This window comes from Ambystoma mexicanum, chromosome 13 (assembly GCF_040938575.1).
Source record: "Ambystoma mexicanum isolate Mex_15411 chromosome 13, UKY_AmexF1_1, whole genome shotgun sequence".
NCBI classification, from domain to species: Eukaryota; Metazoa; Chordata; class Amphibia; order Caudata; family Ambystomatidae; genus Ambystoma; species Ambystoma mexicanum.
Window position 1 is genome coordinate 230,782,957 of NC_090938.1, and position 23,116 is coordinate 230,806,072.

Consider the following 23,116-nt stretch of genomic DNA (forward strand, 5'->3'; position numbering starts at 1 on the left):
TCACTAAAGAACATGCAGAAAAAGGCTGAGTTCCATCTGAGGCAGCTTGAGCTCCCATTCCAAGTCCAGTGAGTATTACTGTTGAGGGGCTTTTATGAGAGCGCATACGGCTGCAGTAAGTAAGATCCAGCTGTTTTTGACTATTTAGAATGAGGAAGAGCTTGAAGGTTTCCATTGGACTGAGGCGGAGCATAGTGCTCAATAGGATCTGGAGTCCAGCACATTTAGCAACGAAGATCCTTAGCCACATCAAATCTCCTCATTATTTACACAAACTTTGAAGTAGGTTCTGAACAAATGGCTCGGGTTCTACATAGATGTATACACACACGGGGCAGAGTGCTACTTCAGCTATCGTTTCACCCTCCATGCACCTGTTTTGGCAGCCATCCAATCTGGGATGGCTAGCCAAACTCCACAGATACAGGTTCTTGGATTGAAGTGTCTGGGAGATTTTCATCCAGCCTAAATAATGGATCCATTCAACCAGTGAAGCCTTTGTGAGTTTGGCGTCGGAGCTCAAATATGCAAAATTGCCAAAATCACTGCAAAAATACAAGGAGGCATACAAAGAAAATGGCCAGGTCGCATGACTTTAGAACTATTTGGTAGGCATTTTGCATCATTTCTTGGAGCTAGTGGCTACCAATTCAGTAAACCACATTGACTGTTGCCACCAACATGTTCTCCTTTATGAGCTTCTAAGGGCAGCCTAACAGAAATTAGTTTTACCCTTCAGTGAGTCTTTGGCAAACGCTCCGTCTTGGCAAAAATAAGTTCAAGATCCCAGAAAGCCAGGCAAATGCCTGGGTGATTAAGCATCCTATTTGTGAAGGTGAAATAGCCTGAGCTTTTTTATTTTTTAAATATGAATCCAAATATAAAATGAAGCTGGCAATTCGGTTTCCGAAAGTGGGTTCTGCCAATCAGACCCTACGTAATGTTCTAGGCCAAAAAAGCATAGTGCACCAATATTCCTTTGCAGTGACAATCTACAGTAGTTATAATTAGAACTACTGATCTCCCCAGAGGCCACATGTGCTTTACTTAACACGGCTGCTGGAGTCCAAAGTTCTAAAGGTGGAGGTGGATTTGTAACTGTATGCCCCTCTAGTTCAAAAGGATTAAAACCACACTTTTTGGAATGTAACATTAGAGTTTGTAAGGAAGCCATGGCCTTGGTGGTTAATTATGTCGAGCCCCAGTTTAAGTTCATACCAAAGGCCCTAAACAAAAGATTGCATGAAATACAAACCGTGTGTATGGGCTAATGTCTCTAACCCCCTGAAAGGTGGTTGCTGTTTTAAGCATGAAATAAGTAGGACTATTTCTTCATCGGGAATTACATCTTTTATTTGTCTTAATTCTTGATTGTAAATTGTGTATTAACTAACATTGCTAAAAACAATTGAGTTACAAATTGGACTGATTATATTACATTTTTGTTAATGGAGTAATTCGAATAAACATTTTAACAGTAACAGGAAGAATTAAATCCTGCTTCCGACCCACCAAGAAAAACCTTCCTAATGTTGGGTGTTTGCCTAAGTCTGTACTGGATGCCATACATTAAAGCAACCATGTGTGTACCCAACGAACATTGTTTTAGAATCCATCTTATTTCATTTAAAACTTTTGTCTTGCAACTCTGTAGTCCATTCACTTCACTGGCAGTTTTAGCTCCAGTAAAAACTGACCCTTCACTCATTCGAAAGCGGAGTAACTGAAAGCTCCTGATTGAGTTCATAATCTGCTCTTAAATCGGTTTTCTGAATATTGGGTTAGCATGCAAAATGTTTTTTGCACATTACCCTTCCTGAGTGAGGTCAGATATTGTAGTCATTAAGGGTCATCAAAGTCAGTGTTGTACTGTAATTTGGCCTGAATGCTTCCTGTAGAGTTCTGCCCAAGGATCCGTCAGCGTTGACAATCTTTGTGGGGCACCACAATATGCATGAGTTTTAGCTTTTTTTTTTTTTTGCTGGCTGGCTGATCTGGGTAGGCTTTTAGTTGGGGCATGTTAGAGCACCGCTCTAGAGTGCTGTTGCGACCATAGTGGAGAAGGCATTTTCCATCGCAACATCTAACTTAGCACAGAAATTAATGTTTAAAATTAAAGTATGTGGGCTAATTTAGTTACTTTAACTTCATTTTTACTTTCTCCATTATTGCTGAATACATTACGTTTTAGGCCCATGGCCTGTGATACCGCTTGCATGCACAGTGTTCCTACAGCTGTAGCACCTCTCATTTCCTCTTGATTGCTAACAGAGGAGATGGCATATAGCTAACATCCAAAACCCCAAAAGCAAAACTCTGGGCTCTGGGCCAAAGTGTGATCGACAGCTTAATTTAAGGTTAACTACAAAAAAGAATAATATGTGAGGCTCAGTTGCTTTCTTGCATTTATATTGCATGCATCCAAATGAAATGGGCATGCTTATGAGTTTTTTAATAGATGTGAGAGGCAGCCTTCCTCTACTTCTCTTCTAAGATGGGCACTCCTCTTCCCCACGTTGTGAACTACAGTAAGGTATGGATGTAGGCAGTGTTCTGATTTGTAGTCAAAAGGTCAAAATATCTGTTTGAAAATACTGTTTGTTTTTTGCTCTTGAAATGGCTACATTATGCAATTACTTTGTGCTTGTAATATGTGTCATCCAAGCACAGATTATGAAAAAACAATTATTGCTTTTATTTCTTCTAGATGTGGGAAGGTCGCTGGAGAGTCATCCCGTATGATGTTCTTCCTGATTGGTTGAAAGACAATGACTACCTGCTCCATGGACATCGTCCACCAATGCCGTCCTTTAGGGCCTGCTTCAGGAGCATCTTCAGAATACACACAGAGACTGGCAACATCTGGACACATTTATTAGGTGATGGCTATATTCTAACTATAGGTGTTCATATGGTACTTCCCTCATTGTTCGAATGTAAACTTGAGTTTTTATTTTGATTTTTTTTTTTACCGCTTTTTTTTTTAATCAGGTGTGTGTGTGTGTGTGTGTATAGTGGGATGGTGAAGTGGTGTCTGGGGAATTCCTCTCCCCTCCCCCTGCTTAAAATAATTTGAAGGTTTTACTTTCGACCCAAAATATTTGTTGTCTCCTCAACATAGATCTTTAAATACACAGCTCTAGCGAAAGTTCGCTGTAACGAGTATCATTGAGCAATATTTCTTTGACTATTCTTACTGCAGAAGCATTCAGTGGCTGAACACCTATGCCTGCTCTCCATGTTTGAGTATGGAACTCAGAAATTTGTACTGACAGTTTGAAAAAGCAGAGGATAAGTACTATGTGCAATGGACACTCATAAGACTATGACCGCACCTTTCCAGCCATGATCAAACATGGGCATTCATGACTTCCTCATAACCCCAGCTGTCCGAACAGGCCCTCGCTAGTCCTTTGTTCTTCCCGGTCCAATTAATGGCAGTGCCCATCAATCTTTATTATGGCCCTTATCGAAGTAGAAACCTAGGCCTTTATGTAGCTTTGGTTTATGGCAATTTTAGAAACCTAAATCTTGGTGGTACAGTGCCCAGTATATACCTCTGTTTTGTTTCCAGAATTGTTTGTAACCATTTTGGCATGCCGGATGTATGTTTGCTGCAAAGCATTTTCCAACAGCTTAGTTCTCGCACAAGTTAGGCACCTCCCCTCTGCTTAATTTAAGCACTTGCTTTGGAGGCCCGTGTGCAACCTGCAATCACAGGTCCAACTTCCATCAACTGAATACTAGACTTCCGGCTGGACTACATGCCGCAGTGGCTACCACCTGCAGGAAAACGTCTGACTGCTTTCAATGAACCTGGAAACTATCCTACCTTACCACCTATCATTGGCTCAAGGAGGACCCACGTACACCTCGATAAAAGTACATCTGGCGGCCATCTCCAAATATCCCAGGAAAAGGAGGGCAACGTCATTTTTCAGTGCTCGACTGGTCAAACCTTTCCTCATGGGGTTATTCAGAACCTTTCCCCTAGTGAAGATTTCCCCCACAGTGGAGTCTCAATATTGTACTGGTGGGACTCATGAGAGCGCTGTTTCAACTGTTGGCAACAGCGCACCTAAAATTCCTTTCCTGGAAGGTGATGTTCTACATAGCCGCTACTTCACTCCGAAGAGTATCGGAAATAAAAGCACTGGCAGTCACAGAGCCATACTTAAAAGGCAAAGTGTCCCTGATGACCAACCCATGGTTTATACCCAAAGTACCATCAGCATTACAAAACCATACATAAGTTACGCAGCCTGTATTCTTCCAAGAACCGAAGACCCCAGCGGAGGTTGCTCTGCCTCTTTAGATGTTGAAAGAGCTCTAAAATACTATCTGCACAGGACGCAATCCTCAAGAAATTCCACTCAGCCGTTTCTCGCATACGGGCATCCAAACAAAGGAAAGGCCATTTCCAAGCAGGGAATTGCAAGGTGGATATCCTCTACCATACCCTTCTGTCCCACCAAAGCTAACCAGCCACTGACTGGCCCCGCTCAAGCCCATTCAACAAGATCCACAGTGGCATCTGCTGCAGTGTGGTTAAGGATGTCACTGAAAGACATTTGTCATAGAGCCACATGGGCCGTGCTGCACACCGTCACCAGGCATTACTGTCTCCAAGAACAACACGCTGTTGATGCAAGAACAGGAAAGGCAGTCCTGCAGCATCTATTCACATGAGGTAGGCCTTTCACTGTTATCCTACCGCCGTTTAAATTCATAACGCTTTGAAATCGGTTCACAGCATGTGACTATGAAAGATTCAGTGCTGGAGAAAGGTTAAGGTTCTTACCTGTAACTCCATTTCTCCAGCATTGGTATCTTTCATAGATTCAGACGGTAAACCCACTCTGATACACCTAAATCCAGCATGTACTGGATAGAATCTGAAGGGAGGCTGCAGGGGAGGAGTTACATACTCGACGCCCCATTGGTGGGGACCAACAGCACCCAAAACGAGGGCAATGGTATACAAAATAAAAGCCTAAAGTTTTCTTTATTTAATATGGTAAGTTAACGGAGGATTCCCAGCCTGACGACAGGGAATTGGTAATAGCATGTGAATCTATGAAAGATACCAATGCTGGAGAAATGGAGTTACAGGTGAGAAACATACCTCTTTTCACTTATTTCATGACTGTACATACCTTGTTTTGTTTCAATATATGTAATACTGCGTCCAGTTGTTGATGCAGTTATACAGATTCCTATCCTTCTTTTTTTAACTGTTAAAAACCCAGAAGCTAGCTCTATAGTTAAAGTATGTTTCGAGGGGATTGGGTCCTCCGATGTATTCAGTAATCACCACAGCTGTGCTGCTTCGAAAATCGTTCGGCTCCTGCGTCAATGATGTCGATACGCCATCCTCGAGGGCCTTCGTCGAGCCGGCGTCACCGGATGTTATAAGTAGGACGCACGATGCCCATAGCCTCGGTTCCGTTTTTTCCGCGAACGTGTTCGCTTCTGAGATCTTGGCGCGCCTCCATTCTACTGAATCCTGTTCTTTCGGTTCTTCGAACCGGTTTCTTCCTTGCTACTTGTAAGCATGATGTCTTTGGCTTCTTCCACCCCGCGGTCCTGGTTTAAGAAGTGTCTGGAGTATAGGTCCAAGATGTCGCTAACGGATACACACGATGCTTGCCTCTGGTGCCTCGGGGAGGACCATGATACGGACGACTGTGTCGACTGCCAATCGCTCACATCAAAGGCCTTGCGGGAGCGTCAGATGAAGCCGTCGGTCGGTAAGGTCGCCAAGCCCCGGAAGTCGCGTTCCACTGGTCTTCCGACGGATGATTCGAGGGGCTACTCTCCGCATCGATGTCGTGAATCCGGGGGTTCTCGGTCTGGGAGTCGGTCCCGCCATTCCTCTGCCTCGTCGAGGCACTCCAGGAAGCGCCGTCACAGGTCGCCATCCCCTTCTGAGGCCTCCGCCTGTCGGCGGGTTGCTTGTCCCAACAAGCATTCCACTACTGAGGAATGGGATTCCTTCCGAAAGGAGATGTTGGCGATTTTTCAATCACAGGGCTCCGTTCCGTCCGCGCCGTCTGAGGACGCCGGTCGTGGCCGTCCTAGAGACACAGCTCATCCACCTTCGGGCTCGAGCAGTCGTCGCGACCACCGGGTGCCTTCGAGTTCCCGGTCGGACAAGGATGGTCGCTCTAGGCATGCCCGTTCCAGGTCCCGGTCCTCGACGCCGTCGAGACCGCGAGAACCTGTGCAGTCTTCGAGGAAGACTTCGGCGGCGCCGAGGTCGTTGATGACTCTCTCGAGGCCTGCCTCCGAGGAAGTCGTCGGCGCCTTCGGCGCCCAGGCTGTCAAGACACGCCCGGGGCTGCGCCCTCAAGGCCTGTGTGGACGCCGGCAAAGCTGTCGGCGCCGCGCTCGACGTCGACGCCGATTCTATCGACGCCTTTCGAGGCGGCTTTGTCGGGTATGCCTCGTGGTACAGGAGAACCCCCCAGAAAGGCGCTGGCTCAGGCAAAACATGTCTTTGTTCCTTTTTCAGTTCCCTCTTTCAAGCCTCTGGATTAGATTTCTGAGGTGGATGAGGGATTTGTTTTATTCACTTTTTATGCGCGCCAGACCCAGGGGTAGCAGGGCGCAGTGGCAAGAAAATGCAAAACTTACATGGTTACAACATAGCATGATGTGCAGTATACAATACAATAAGGTCTCTAAAACACAAATAATTACAAAATATACAATGTTCAAGTAAGGTCAATCAGAGTTACAGATGTATAGAATAAAGAGTTAATGCGAGTAATTACAGTAGGAGTTAGGTGACACAGGTCAGCTAAGGTCAGTGGAGGTGAGGAGTTGAATGACATTTTTTCTGAAACGAAGGTAGGGTAAGTCCACTATCAAGTCTTGTGGCAGTGAGTTCCAGGTTTTTGCAGCCTTTACAGGGGAAGCTATTTCCTCCGATCGTGGTGAGTCTAAAGTTCGGTATTGTCAAACAGTTAGAATTGACAGCTCTAGTCGGTCTGAGAGATGTTCTCCTGTGGAATTTGTCAATCAGGTATCTAGGGGCGGAGTTATTAAGGGCTTTGTGGGTCAGGGAATAACATCTTAAGTTTTATTTTGTTGTCCGTGGTCAACCAATTATGATGGCGTCTGGCGGAGGAGATATGGGATCTTTTGTTTATGCCTAGTGGTGCTCTCAGGGCATTATTTTGAATTATTTGTAATCTTTGAGTTATTGTTTTATTAGCTCCGGAATATAGTGCGTTGCAGTAATCAATTCGGGAGAGTATTAAAGCTCTAGCCAGGATTAAGCAACTCTTATTGGAGAGGAATGGTTTACCGGCTCTTATCAGTTTGCACGTGTAAGCCGTGGAGGAGGCAAGGGATTTTAGCTGTTTATCAAGTGATAGGGTAGAATCAAGATAGAATCCCAAGGTTTTTACATCCTTGGACACTTGGATGATATTCCCATCTATGTTGAATGAGGAGAATTCCTGGCCTAGTGTTTTGATATTAGCTTGGGTGCCCAGGATAATCAGCTCCGTCTCATCTTTCAGACAGAGGCCATGTGTGTCCATCCATGCCTGGATGATGAGATAGACCTTGTTCACCAATTCTGTGTCTTTCGCATGATCCCCAGAAAGCGGGAGGAGGATCTGTGCATCATCTGCATAGTTAGTGTAGGTGATACCGAGATGGTCCAAATCCTCAAACAAGGGCTTGGTGAAGATATTGTATAGAGTTGGGGAGACACAAGAGCCCTGGGGGACACTGCATGAGATGGGGGTGGGATCTGCCGCTGCTGAGGGGGAGAAGACTCTGATTGTTCTTTCACTCAGGAATGACTCGATCAATCTGATGGCTTCCGGGGAGAAATGGGCGACGGAATCCAGGTGACTACAGAGGACTTTGATCCACCAAATCAAAGGCAGCTGAGAGGTCCAGGAGAAGCAAGAGTACTGTTCTCCCTTTGTCTCTCAGCTCGTCGATTTGGGATTTCAAATCAATGAGGGCAGTTTCTGTTCCATGTAGGGGACGGAAGCCCGATTGTCTCTCTCCTAGGAGGTTGTGTAGTTGGATGCTTTTGAATTTGGTTGTATGTGGCTTTGTCTAGAAACTTGAGAAGAAACGGTACCGTAGTGATAGGGCGGTAATTAGTGAAGATGAGGGGACCAGGGTTTGTTCTTGGTGCAGGTGTCCGGTGTGGCGATGGGAGACTCAAGTTCTTTCAGAATGGAAAAGAGCTCTTTCATGATGGAATTGGATTTGGCTATACGATCGTCATACGAGTTACGTTTTGCCTGGCAAACTTTTTTTTTGTAAAGTGAGGAGAGAGAGAAGTTAATTTAGCTTTATCGACTGAAGGGCAGAGCTTCCAAGTGGTTTCACTTTCTTTTCAGGATGCGTAGGTCTCTTAGCTATGGAGTAAACCATTTTGTTTAGATGAGCTTTCGGTTTGCTTGATCTAAGTTTGAGAGGTGCCAGTTTATCTAGAGTAGAGAGCATATTATTAAATTCTTGCACTAGGGTGCTGGGATTTAGATTTGCTGCTAATGCGTTGAGGGTCGGTAATATAGCTGGGAACGTTCTCTGCAGTAATAATTTTTTTGTTTCTTGTTAAGCATGGTGGCGCTAGTGGAGGGGCCGTAGGGTTGGGTCTGGAAGTGGCTAAATTAAAGGACACCAAAGAATGGTCTGTGCAGGGTAAAGGCATTATGGAAGAAATAGTGGCTGAGCAGTTAGTCAGCTATCCAATCTAGAGTTCTCCCCTTCAGGTGCACAGGCTTGTCAACTCTTTGAGGTAGGCTTAGTGTGTGAATCATATTGGCTACCACTGTGGCGTTAGTATCCGTGGTGTCATGGAAACCTAAATTAAAGTCCCCAAGGAGGATTAGTTGAGAAAAAGGTCTGAGGTCATTAGTGAGTACGTTATGGAGATCCTCTTCAAAGGTGCCTAAAGGGCCTGGAGGTCTATATAAAAGGTGAATGGTGAGTGATTGATTATTATTTATCTGGAGTTTGGCAGATAGGGTCTCACAAGATTGAAGTGATTGGGTAGGTACTAGTCTGAGTGAGAGGCTCGTTTTAGAGATTATGGTGATGCCGCCCCTTCTCGGTCTTGTCTGCCTATCGTGTAGCCATCAGGGATAGCTAGCATGAGCGAGGGTCCTGCAGCATTGTGTAGCCAAGTCTCCGTGATTGCGAGAAAGTCGAGATTGCCTTCTGTGATTAGGTCGGCAGTGTCTAGGGCATGGGCGACAAGCGATCTCACGTTGCTCCACGATGGGTGGGGTTTTAGTGACTTCTGTGGCTTGGAGGGATAGAGTAGTAGATGTATTGGGTATCTTAGGCTTGTTATTCTGAATTGGGCAAATATTGGAGTTGGGTGTAGGGGGTTGTAAAGGTAGCCTAGTATAACAAGGTTTACAGACCTGCTGAAGGTTGGTTTTGATGTTGGTAGGGGGAAGAGACCTGCGGAGAGGTTCATGCAATTTAGTTAGTCTGGCACGAAGTCTAAGGTTTCTGCTAAGTGTATCACATGGGAATGATGCAGAGGTGGCTGTCTCAAGGGACCTGTGGCTATGATGTAAATATTGACCAGGAAAGTTACAGTTCAGGCGTATTACAAACGTCAAAGGAGGCAGAGTGTGAGGTAGGTTAGCATCTAGCATGAGTGAGTGAGTATAGGATAGTCCTCAGTAGGACTGTGTAAATAGCTGGTAGATACATAGTTATATAAAGTTGGCCCATCTAGAATACCACATTGGTAGTCGGTGGGAACCGTTGGCAACAGGATTTATTAAGGTTCCAAGAGCACAGTGTGTACTAAGGCAGGGTATGAATGAGTGGAATAATTAGCAGCAGAGGTTGCCTAAATACAAAGCACAATATATGCTGGAAATATCAACATGTAGGAGTAATTTGGCAGCAAGAATCACCTAAATGTGAAACACAATATATTTTAGAAATATCAACATGTAGGAGCAGTTTGGCAACAGGGTTTACCTAGGAGAAGGATGCAATGTATACTGTTAATGCAATCTATCCTTTCTCTGCTATTTGCGCAAGGGTGCATTAAAATATAGCATGTATAGGCAGGGTTAGGTCTCTAAGGTAGACAGCATCGTTTACAGTGACCATAGGTTGGTTATCTAACAAAACATAGTTGTAGGTGAGACTCCATGAGGGGCCGAGCTATAAGGAGTGGTCAGGAGCGGCGCGTGTGAGATAGAACAGTACGGCATAGGAGCAGTAATAGAGTATACCTTCAGTTGCGGATATGTTTGGTAACGTTAAAGAGCATACATTTAATGTTAAAGTACTCACTGAGTCGGCATATCTCAGAGGAAATGGCTAAGCCGGGCAGATAGCACCTTGGCAGTGTCAGAATTGTCTCTGGGGACAACTGGAACCAGATTGCGTTGCCTTAGTGGGGCTTGATGAAGGTAAAGTTATATTGATATAGGAGCAGGAATAGGTAGGTCACCACGGGTGCTCTTGCAAACAGATGAGCTAGATAATGGCCGCGTGCATCGGAGCTAAGGGGGGTGGCCACGCCACGCTCTCGGTAGCGAACAGGAGCTGAACAGGCCTTTTCTCCGTGGCCTTCGCTCCCAGTGGCCGGCTTCCGCCTGCCGGTATGGCCCCCAGGGATATGAGAGGCTCCCGTTGCCTAGCAGCAAAGGGACCGCCTCGTTTTCGTGATGAACTTTCCATTGGCCATCTTCTCGTCAGGCATACGTCAGTGCAGCTGATGGTGGGGGGGGGGGGTGCGAGTGGGCCGCAGCTGCAGCAGGGCACACCTCACCTCTGTAGGGGGGGATGCCCAATGTAGGCAGACTGGGCCTCAGAGATGGATGAAGGCGAAGGGGGCTCCTCCTCAGCTGATGCAGGGATTCCGACGCCGAGCAAGGAAGGAAGGTGAGGTTCCTGATGACATTGTTTCTGGTCATAGTCAACTTGAGGACCTGCGTCAGTCGCTGCACGACGCCAGTGGTCTAGACACCTCTCCGGAGGTGGAGTTTGGTAGGTCCTCCAACTGACCAGGTGCTGCCATTCCATATGGCCTTGCAGAGAAGGGTGGCTGCGGCTTGGACTTCTCCGGAGAGTCTCCTGGCAGTGAGCAAGTCCTTGCCGAAGAAATATCGCCCAGCCAGTGGTGACCCCTGCTACTTGACAACGCACCCTACTCCGGAGAGTTTGGTGGTGCAGGCAGCTACGGCCCCAGCAAAGCAGGCGTCGTACCGTACCCTAACATCCCTCCTGATGGGGACGACAAATGTTTTGACGGCTGGGCGAAGAAGGTATTTTCTTCTGGGGGTATGGCGCTTCAGGCGGCCACCTCCATTTGTGCCTTGTCTCGTTTCACGCACACTCTGTGGAACTGTATTTCCTTAGCGGCTGATCATATTCCCAAAGGGGAGGAACGGGATGGTTTCCTTGCTATTGTGCAGGATGGCAAGGATGCCATGTGTGAATCCGTTCAGTCGGGTCTGGACATGGTTGATTGCGTCAGCCGGTCCATGTCGGCGAGCACCGTAATACGCAGGTTTGCGTGGTTGCGGAGGTCAGGTTTTGCTCCTGATGTGCAAGCCCGGCTCCTCAACATGCCCTTTGATGATGAACATCTTTTTGGCTGCAAGGCTGACAAGAGTCTTGAGAGGTTGCAGACCTCCAAAGCTGCAGTGAAGTTGTTGGGCTCTGCAGTTCGCCAACCTCCGCCTTTTCGTCCTAGGGGACAGCAATGGAGGGGAGGTTCCTTTCCATATTACTCGTCCTTTAGTAAATCGAGAGGAGCTGCAAGTCAAAGGGGCAACCATAGGAGTGCCAGAGGTGGAAAACAGGGTACTCGAGGTGCCAAGGCCGCTCGAGCAGTTGCCCATTTGCCGTTAGGCACTGCTGCAGCCGCTTCAGCTCAGTTATGAGGCCCATGCTTCTCCGGTTGGGTGAAGGCTGGCGCAGCATCTTGTAGAATGGTGTGCCATTACTTCAGATGTGTGGGTTCTGGAGATCATTGCCCACGGCTACTGTCTTCCTTTCTGGCAGAGGCCTCACAACATTCCACCAGGGAATCTCTTTGAAGAATCCGGATCCGCTCCTTGCTCAGGAAATTCAATCCCTGCTGGAGAAAGGCACCATAGAACTGGTGCCTGTAGCGGAGAGGAACAAGGGATGGTATTTCCCCTTATTTTTTGATTTCGAAGAAAGACTGGGAATTGAGACCCATCATGGACTTGCGCGGGTTGAACAAGCTCCTCAGGAAGGACAAGTTCAAGATGGTTACTGTCTCTAATCCTCCAGGCCCTTCAACTTCAGGACTAGTTGGTCTCTCTCGACCTCAAGGACGCTTATTTTCATGTGCCGATCCATGCCAAGCACAAGAAGTACCTGAGGTTTGTGGTTGGCGACTCACACTTTCCGTTTCAGGTCCTGCCGTTCGGATTGACCTCTGCCCCGAGGGTTTTCACCAAGCTCATGGTGGTGGTGGCAGCGTATCTCGGGAAAGGGGGGGATTCACGTCTACCCGTACCTGGACGATTGGTTGATCAGGGTGCGCTCTCCCGAGCAAGTCCTGGATCATCTGTCCGTCACCTGCCACTCCCTTCACATGCTGGGCTTCTCCCTCAACTTGAAGTCCCACTTGACGCCAACACAGCGGCTCCAGTACATCGGAGCAGTGCTCGACACGTCCCTGGGGCAGTGTTTTCCTCCCCAGGTGAGGGCTCAACACATTCAGCAGATGGTGCACAAGTTTCAGCATGCCCAGAGTCTCCCAGCGTTCGAGTTCTTGCGGTTGCTCGGCCTCATGACATCCTGCATTCTTCTGGTGCTAGAGGCCAGGTTGCGGATGAGATCTTTGCAATGGGCTCTCAAGCTCCAGTGGTCACAGTCCTCCGGCAGGATGTCGGACCCCGTTCAGGTGCCGCCCTCGGTCGCCCAGGACCTTCTGTGGTGGGCCGTCAAAGGCAATCTGATGGGGGGGGGGGGGGGGGGCTCTGTTTTGGCTACCCTGGCCGGAGGTGACGATCATGACGGACGCGTCCCTCACTGGATGGGGAGCTCATGCCAACGAGCTGACAGTCAGCGGTCGTTGGTCTCCGTCGGAGTCAAGACTCCATATCAATCTGTTGGAACTGAGGGCCGTTGGGCTTGCCCTGAAGGCTTTTCTGCTGACTGTGCGAGGAAAGAATGTCCTTATTCTGACGGACAACACAGTGGCCATGCACTACCTCAACAAAAAGGGCGGGGGGGGCAGGGTCACTTCCTCTGTGCAGGGAGGCGATGCAGCTCTGGTTCTGGGCCATCCAGAAGGAAATTTCGATCTCGGCAGTTCATCTGGCCGGAGACGGAAACGAGACAGAGCGCAATCTCTCACGAGTGGGACATGGCTCAGGAGATTCTCCTGGAGATCTTCGCCCTTTGGGGGACCCCTCAAGTGGATCTCTTCGCCTCCAGTGTCAACCGGAAGTGCGAAAGGTTCTGCTCGCGGGAATTTCCTCCAAGAGGAGCCTTAGGATACGCGTCCAGAGTGAATTGGTCTTTCCCACTGCTGTACGCGTTTCCTCCAGTCCCCGTCATCCCGCAAGTGCTGCGGAGGCTATGGAGGTTCGGTTCCCGGATGATCCTCATTGCTCCGGCGTGGGCCCAGAGGACGTGGTACCTGGACCTTCTCTAGACAATCTGCTCTCACAGGGGGTGTGGACGGGGGATCAGGTCCTCCATCCAGGGGTCGAATCCCTCAACCTTCATGCTTGGCTTCTGAAAGGTTGAGGTATAAGGATTGGGACCTCCCTGAAGACGTGATGGAGGTGTTGCTTTCGGCCAGATGGCCGGCAACAAAGTCCTTGTACCGTTGCCGTTGGAGAAAGTTCTGCGACTGGTGCAGGGTTCAGAATGTGGATCCTTTTTCATGTGACATTCCTGTGGTTCTGTCTTTTTTGCTTTCTTTAGCCCACAGGGGCTTGCAAGTGGGTACCGTGAAAGGTTACCTGGCGGCGCTGTCCATATTTAAGCGCTCTTCTGAGGAGTGTTCTTATTTTAAGATTCCTTTGATTTCTCAGTTTCTGAAAGGGCTCACTAATGTGTTCCCTCAGTCACCTTTCCAGGTGCCCGGTTGGGATTTGAACCTTGTTCTCAAGTTTCTAATGGGTGCTCCATTTGAGCCTTTACATTCTTGTCCTTTGAGACTGTTGACCCTTAAAACTGTATTTTTAGTTGCGGTCACTTCCGCTTGCAGAGTGAGTGAGTGAGTTACAGGCACTTTCAATGAAGCCACCCTTCACTGTGTTTCATAAGAACAGGGTTGTCCTTCGAGTCCGTCCTTCCTTTCTTCCGAAGGTGGTGTCGGAATTTCATTTAAGCCAGAAGGTTATTCTCCCGGCATTTTATCCTCCTCCACATCTGGTAAAGAAGAGGAGAGGCTCCATAGGCTCGATCCTAGGAGAGCTTTAAGTTTCTACATTTCACGCATGTCCTGGGTGAGGGGGGACGATCAGCTCTGTATTGGTTACGCTGCAAGGCGTTTGGGACAAGCTGTGACTAAGCAGACTTTGTCAATGGATTATCTTGGCAATTTCTGAGTGTTACCGCCTGGCGGGGTAAGGACCCTCCGGTAGGCTTACGGGCCCATTCGACTAGGGGGGGTATGGCTGCCTCTACTGCTCTGCAGAGGGGTGTTCCTATTCGTAACATCTCTGAAGCAGCCACTTGGGCTTCGGTTCATACTTTTGTACGTCACTACTCCCTAGATTCTTCCCATGGGCAGGATCTGGCCTTTGGCAAGGCGGTCCTTTACTCTGCAATTTGATTGGACATTCTAAATTTGTATATTCTAAATTCTTTTCCCACCTCCTTACGTTGGTACTGCTTTGGGAGGCTGTCATAGATATGGAATACGTTGGAGGACCCAATCCCCTCGAAGAACAAGGTACTCTCTTAACTGGTAACTTTCTTTCGATGGGATGGTCCGACGTATTCCATATCGCTCCCTCCCTTCCCCGCTACAGAATTTCTTATGCTATTGCAGCTTACGTTTCCTCAAGGCTTTCTGTGGTCATACTGGCAGTAGATTGGTGCCCCACATTCTGGGGAAAAAACTACAACTGAAGCTACGGGCGTCATGCGTCCTACTTATAACATCCGGTGACGTTGGCTCGACAGAGGCCCTCGAGGATGGCGCATCGACGTCATCAACGCAGGACGCAGACGCCGAAAGATTTTCCGAACCAGCACAGCTGTTACTGTCATAGATATGGAATACGTCGTCAGACCATCCCATCAAAAGAACGTTACCAGGTAAGAGAGTAACTTGTTCTTTCTTGCTTCTTCATCATAGTCATCTCCTAGAAGTTGCTTATCTTTCATTCTACCACCTGAGCACAGGCTGCAATTTGCCAGTAGGGCGAAATGAACGCCGCCACCTTGCGTTGTTGAAAAGTCCCCAGATCCCATCATAAAGTCAATTATTTTTAAAAGTAGAGGAAAACGAGCAGGATGAGATGTCCATTAACTATTTTCTACAATTGTGGGTTTACATGGTAGTGAACATGCAAGGTTTGTTGAAAATGCTTCCTAGATTGTAGTGTCATGATCCATCGATCACGCCCCTTTTGGTCCTCCTGGTCCCTGGCACGTCGGGGGTTACTCGCTGTAGTACACCCAACATGGTCGTATTCACAGAACGCGGTCTATCTACCTTTACGTCCATGCAGCACGTTCCATAAATTAACCACTCCCCTGCGGCTCCGCGCGTCTCAACACTATCGTTAGCTGAGGCTAGACGTGCGTCGCAGTCCGTGCTCCTGGAACTGAGTTGCTGCTCGAATTCCCGGACCCATTCCTACTCCTTCTCCTTCCCTTCCCCTTGTACCTGTATCCATCCGCGTTCCGCGCAGACCGCCCTCGTGTGCGGCCTTCCTTCCTGGTCTTCCTGGAGTTTCCTTGATCCCGGACGAAGAAGCTGAACGAATCCTGGAATCGGACGACGGCCGAGCGGGCTTATACAAGACCCGAACAGCACGGAAGAAAACCCCAGCGAAGGATCCCGCAAGGCAGCGAATACAGGTGAGAAAAAAGGAAACCTGTGACATGTAGAGCCTTATGATCTGATGAGTCACATATAACATGCCTGTACACAAGTTTTTGTAGGCGTGACAAGACAAGCTAGGAAAGACAGAGGGAGGACAAAACAAACCATTTTACTAGGCCTTGTTCAGATCGTGCAGGGGGGAGGGGAGAGGGGAGAAAAGTGCCAGGGTGAGGGAAGGGGGCAGTGCAGCCAGGGCAGTACGGCTCTGGGCAAGTGCAAGGAGGCAGGGGACTGTAGGGATACAGATACAGCCCCAAGTGTGCACTAGGCCACCTTCAACTGTGAGGCGGGGTAATGTGCACAAAGTTTGGACTGCAAGAGCACGAGTGGTCCTGTATCCACTTTGAAACCATCTACTGTCTGGCACTTGGTTCTCACTCATTTTTGTAAATGTCTGAAAGGCACTTGTGAAGAGATTTGCTGCCAGGCTCTTTGCATCCCCTCCCTGTTCTACCATGCTGATATGTAGCAGAGTTTTATCAGCCTTGAAATGACCCCAGATCTGTGATCAAGAGTAGACTACGATGGTCTCTGAAGTACCCCAACTAGCAATTTAATTTGGCTTCAAAACCCACAAATTTTACTTTGCTATATTGATCATTCTGACAAATCTGGAGGTTTCGTCCTTTCTTCCTTGGGGGGAAGCTACCTCCTTTGAGGATGGGGAGGGGAGCATGCTCAGCAAAGCCCTCCCTAGGGGTTTGGGAAAGAGAGACCTCACTGGGAGTGGCTCCCCACCAGGGGACCGGGTCTCCAATTCGGGTAAGAACTCCCTACAACGGACACATTGTCGGCATATATGGGAATACCAGAAGGGGATCTGAATGTCAGCTGCGGAACCCTAAATTATATAGAAAATACATTTGTACAGTTGGCTCAAGGCAATGCTCGTCTCTAAATGGGCTTGACTGTTACACACCCTTTTTGTATCTGGTAATTAGAATAAAAGGCCTTTCTCTCTTGAATGGAGGAGGAGAAGGGATGTGCATGCAGTCCAATCAATGCGATTGGTTCATTGACGGGAAGAATATCAGAATTTCTGCATAGAATCACATGCTGTGCATATAGTCAGACATCTAGTGGCAATCGGAGTATTGCATCTTTCTCTCGAGGATCGAAAGGGGATGTTGACATGGGCGTGCTTGTAACACCATCTCTAACGTGACTTGTAGTGTACCAAAAACCCCTCACGTGTTGAGGTCCCTCAGATTGTTTTTTTCCAGCTAGCTGGTCGCCAAATGCGGAGGTCCTTAGAGACATATTGCAAAACGTATAACTTTGTCCCACGAACATTGGTTGTTTTTAGTCTTTGACCTTCTCGACGACTGCTCTGGACCCCTTTGCCGGAGACATCTCAGACTTTCGGGGACTGGTGATTCGGTGGATGCTGTCAACCGCGTGGCCTCGGCCCTCAAGCCAGGCCTATACAGTAGGGAGGGCGGTGCCCCGGGGTTTGATTCTTTAAGAATGCATTTCCTTTTCCCCCTCTTCCCCACCTCTTTTTCTGGCTGCCGCGCTTTGCCTCTCCTATGGAGAGGACGTCCTTCAAGTTCTGTCCATCCTGTAACGGAAAGTACCAGTGGAAGAACACTCGCCAAAAGTGTAACCAGTGTCTACCTCGTGATCACGACGAGCGATCCTGCAAGGCCTGCCAAATGTTTTGTCAGATGCTAAAAGATCGGCGGACGAAGCAGTGGGCGGCCTACGCCATGCAGCAGACCGATCGTAAGTCCCCCATGGGTGCAGGTGCCTCAAGTGACGACTCAAGCGGCAGCTATGGCTCCGATTTGAACACCAAAGACTTACCTGAGGAACCGGTCGGTTCGCACGTGCCCGTCCCTGGCCCAGTCAGGCAGCCCGCCGGTGCTGCTATGGGGAAGTTGCATCCCGGCGACAGGGGAACACCTGCACCATAGTAGGATAAGCACACAACCCCACCCGCTCCCTCAACGAATACGTCGAGGAAGCAAAAAGACACCTACATGCCGGTCGATAACTTGGGCAGGGCCTTCTGATCCCTTGGATCGATTCGCCCTCCCCGCATCTGACATCTTGGCATGCGTCCAGGCATTCATCACATAAGGGTGTCCCAGCCAAAAAACTCAAGAGCGCCGACACGCCGACTAAGAGCGCGCCCGCCAAAGAGGCTTCGGGGTGCCAAAGACCTCGACAACACCTACAGGTGCGTTGAAGTCTCTCCCTAACCCACCAGAGTTACGCGAGAGTCTCGCTAACATCATTTCAGCTGCAAATAAGCCGCAAACTACATCCTCTCGTCGAGGAGTATTCAGAAGGGTCCCAGCCCCTCCAAGACTTTCTCTGACAAAGCCACTCACTCTAGGGAACCCCTTTCTCCTGAAGGCTGTAGACTTCCCTGACAAATACTTGAACCCTATGAGACCTAGAGAGGAGGATGCCTGACCTAGTTTTGCAAAGGTACAAAAACTCTCCAGCCAAACTCCTCGGGAAGAGGTTTTTCAATACTCAGAACCTGAAGAGATCTGTGAGGATCCCTATGATGAACAAGACAATCCATTTGGGCAGGATGCACCTGACCCATGTCCAGATTGGGGCCAAGAACAGCACGCAGAGGAAACACCTTGGCTTTCACCCACCCCAACACCTGACCCAGAAGACCTTCTTCTACCGAGACAAGTTTCACCCATTGATGATCAAATGGCATTTAATGCACTCCTGAAAAGGGCTGCAGAACATTTCCAGGTTGCCACTCGGGAGGCTGTACCGGATACTGACTTTGTGAAGCACATCCTAAAGGAAAAACCACCCGCAAGTCAGGCAGTTCCCCTACTGAACTCTGTCAAGAAGCGCATCACACCTTCTTTGCTATTCCCTTCGCTAACAAGGGCCGTCAACCCTAGAGTGGAAAAATAGTTTCGCCCCTCACCTTTGGATCCATTGTACATCGGGGGGCATGCCACTCCAGACTCGCTAGTAGTTAGTACTACCAGGAAGAGGGCTGGGGTGCCGTTGTCTACTTCTGAACAGCCCCCGACAAGGACTGTAAAAAGCTGTACGCCCTCGGCAAGCGCATCAAAACCTCAGCCGCGTATTCCACCAGGATAGCTAATAACACTACACTTCTCCCAAGCTATAGAGATGTGCATTGGAATTTAGTTCAGTGGGGTCTCCAGGAAGTTCAGAACCGGCACGATCACGCCTGCTGGCGGTTTTCTCAGAAGGGAAACGGGTTGCCCATACCATCCTCAAAAATACGCTGTATGCAACTGAGACGGCAGGGTGGACCCTGGCCCAGGACACTCTTCTAAAACGGCACGCCTGGCTCAAGAACTCAGGGTTCAAACCGGAGACCCAGGCCTCACTTATAAACAAACCAGTGGAAGACTAGACTTTGTTGGGGTAAAGCTGTGGACGATGCTCTAGAAACAGCGAAAAAAGAGCACAAGACTGTCCCTTAATCAAATTACTGCGCGCCCTTACCAACAGCGGGGAGGTAACTCGTCGCTCCTTTCGTGGGAAATCTTTTTCCCGTTCCCCTCATAATCTGTATGGAACAGGGGGTACGTCGTGGTCCTACGGAGGGGTAGAAACTCCAGACTCTACAGTCCGGGTCCCCTCCGATGCCTCACCACATTTAACTTCTTTTCTTCATGCATGGGAGGGGTCACTTCAGAGCAGTGGGTACTCAAGACCATAGCCCACGGTTACTGTGTCGAGTTCCACCAGTCACCTTGATACCGTCCACCATCATCCAGACACCTATCTCCAGCACACCTGAAGATTCTGCTAGTGGAGGTGGAGATCCTTCAAGAAAAGGGCACTATCGAATTTGTCCCCTTTCATCAGGTAAGAGGGTATTTATTCAGTGTAATTCCTTGTACCCCAAAAGGATCTCACCATGCGCCCTGTTAGATTTGCACCCAGCGAACAAGTTTGTCAAGCCACAAAAGTTCAGAATGACAACATTGCAGGAAGTAATCCCACTGCTAACACAGGGGGATTACATGGCAACATTGGACATGAAAGATGCATACTTTCATATTCCAATGTTGCCAGAGCACAGAGTACCTAAGGTTCAAAATAGAGAACAAGCACTATCAGTTCAAGGTCCTGCCCTTGCCTCAGCCCCAAGGGTATTTACAAAGGTACTGGCGGTAGTAGCGGCTCAAGATTTGGAGCAGTACCCTTTGGGTGCACTACAACAACCCACGACAAAGTGAACATTGTGTTTTTCCCCACCAAACATCACACTTTGTCGGAGATTGTGGGTAATAAATTCTGGGCCGCTTCATGCAAGTCAGACCTCTGCATTCCCACGGGTGTCCTCTTTTCAGAAATGCATGGGGTCCCAGTTTTCCTTGGTGGCTTGGACACCCTAGTCCCATATCTGTAAGGTGTGCGAATGCACAGAATTCCTGAAATTATGCTGTGCCTAAAGACTTGGGGTTAGCCATGTTTTAGGCTTTCCCCTTGGCGCTCAGGTAGGTGCACACACACATTTGAGATACTGTTTTCATCGGGACACCTGTGGGAACGCGGGACGGTAGGCCATGTGGTGTTGGCGACGTATTTCAGTGGGTGAGCAGAGTGAAATGTGCTGTCCCCCTCCCCCCCCCCAAAATTGGAATTTGCCGGGGGTTCTGGGTATTAAATTCTGGCCCGATTTGCTCAAATCAGACCTCTGTTGATTCCCACGGGTGTCCTCTTTTCAGAAATGCATGGGGTTCCCAGTTTTCCTTGATGGCTTGGACACCCTAGACCCAGATCTGTATGGTCTGCGCTTCAGAATAAATCCTGAAATTCAGCTGTCGGAAAAGACTTGGTTAGCTGTGTTTTAGGCTTTCCCCTTAGCACCCATGTAGGTGCTCCCACACATGTGAGGTAGTTTTCCCATTAGAAAATTCCCCGGTGGTTTGGGCTGCCCCACAGCCCCCTTAAAATGCTGCTACCATTTTAACTTTTTTCGTTTGTTTACCCAACTCCCCTTGGCGCAGATGGGCACAATAGTGTGCCATTCTGCTCCCAGGGTGCCCAAAACCTACTGCCCCACCCATTGGGGGGCCTGTCCGACATTTTGTGGTGGTCCTCTCTCCCCTCACCCGAAATGGGTTGGGGGGGGGGGCACCTCATGCAGGACTCTCTGGGGCCTCCTACGAACGGCTGTGTGAGGTACCCCCTCTCCATTTGGGGTGCGGGGGAGAGGGCCACCAAAAAATGTGGGACAGGCCCCCAGTGGGTGGGGCAGTAAGGTTTGGGCACACTGGGGGCAGATTGGCACACCAATGTGCCCATCTGCTCCAAAGGAAGTTTGGTAAACAAAGAAAAAAACTGAAAATGGTAGGCTGCACTTTAGGGGGGCTGAGGGACACCCTAAACCGCTGGGGAAATTTGAAATGTAAAGGGTGGGGTCCACCTCTCCACCCACCCCCAAATGGAGGGGCGGGGCATTGCATGTTGCCCTCCCTCGGGGCAGATGCCTCTTGATAACTGCCCCCGGGGAGGGGTGCATACCATGGCCCCCAGTCCATTTTGGGTGGTTTTCCATAAAAACTATTCTATTCAGCATCCTTTGGGGGGACCTGCACACTTATTCCTGGTGCCCCCCTCCAATTGGATGGGGGGCCCTCATGTACACCTTCCTGGGGGCAGAAATCTTCCCCCAGGGAGGGCTAGAAGGGGTGGACCCCCTTTCCACTTGGTGGGGAGGGTCCCCACCCTTTCGTGTGTGGAAAAAAAAATCCCTGGTGCCTAGTGGCCCCCATCCCCGTTGCTTTAAAAAAAAAAGTTTAATTCAATTTGCCCCCTTCCCTGGGGGAAGATGATCAGCCATCTGCCCCCAGGGTTATCAATATGTGCCCCCATGCTTTGGGGGTCAGGGGGAAGAGGGCTGCTTACTGTAAGCAGCCCCCACCTCCTGCTGTTTCTAAAGCAGATCCCTGATGGTCTAGTGGGCATTGCTGTGCGCGGATCGAGCGAGATTGCGAGATTCTCCCCTTTCCAAATGCACCCCCCTCGATCTCCAGCTCGAAATACAGCCGGAGATCGAGGGGGAGAAAGGTGGAGACTCACCTTTTTTAATTTTCACAGCGACAGCCCGAAATGGAAGGTAATCCAGCCCCCGGGCAGTGAGGAGGGACCTCCCCCTCACATAGCCCGGGGGTTGGATTACTGTTTTGAGCAATCCCTGCTTTGCAACGATCGCTCAAATCAAGGTGCCTAAAAGAACGAGGTATCTCGTCCTTGGCACTTAAGGGGTTAAAGAAGCAAGAAAGCCTAACACCAGACATTGCTACTCCAACAAATGTAAGCGCTTCCTTATCTGGTGCAATTCGAAGAGCATCAATCCCATCGACTGTTCAGACACATATTGTCCTATACCAGACTCCCCTACTAGACTAGGGTCTAGTTTTTAATTCCCTGAAGGTCCACTTAGCTGCACTTTCAGCTTGCACCTTGTCCCAGAAGGTGGTTTTGTAGTGGAAAATCCCAGTGATTAACGCTTTTATGGAAGGGGTTAAATGACTTTAGCCCCCCATTTCAAACCCAGCTCCCAGATGGGACCTGAATGTGGTTCTAACAAAACTAATGGGGCCTCCATTTGAACCTATGCATAAGGCTAGCCTTAAGGCACTCACACACAAGACCGCCTCCCTGGTGACAGTCACAGCAATAAGAAGAGTTTGTGAACTGCAGACCCTTTCAGTTCAAGACCATTTTGACACGATTCATGAAGATAAAGTGGTTCTGCGCACACACCCACGGTTTGCGCCTAAATTAATTTCAAAGTTGCATGTGAGCCAGTCAATGGAACTACCCACTTTTTTCCAGACCCCACTAACATGGCAGAAGGAAGTCTCCACACACTTGATGTAAGGAGAGCGGTGATATATTGTCTAGAAAAGACTAAACCACTAAGAAAGAAGACCCAGTTTTCATCTCTGTGGCAGCTGGTAGAGAAGGGGACCCCGTCTCTAAATCAGCCATCGCAAAGTGGATCGCCAACTGCATAACACTGCTACACTATTGCTAAGGGTGATCTGCCCTTCAAGCCTAGAGCAAACTCTACTTGGGGCACTG

The 23,116-nt window shown here is 48.8% G+C and overlaps 1 protein-coding gene across 1 annotated transcript in view; it reads left to right on the top strand.

Moving 5' to 3' along the window:
• ADIPOR1 (adiponectin receptor 1) overlaps nt 1-23,116 on the top strand; it is a 386,081-nt gene that overhangs the window by 193,912 nt on the left and 169,053 nt on the right. Inside the window, exon 4 of the mRNA XM_069633688.1 lies at nt 2,708-2,879. Within this exon, the coding sequence (XP_069489789.1) occupies nt 2,708-2,879 (172 nt within the window). The remainder of the gene's footprint in view (nt 1-2,707; nt 2,880-23,116) is intronic.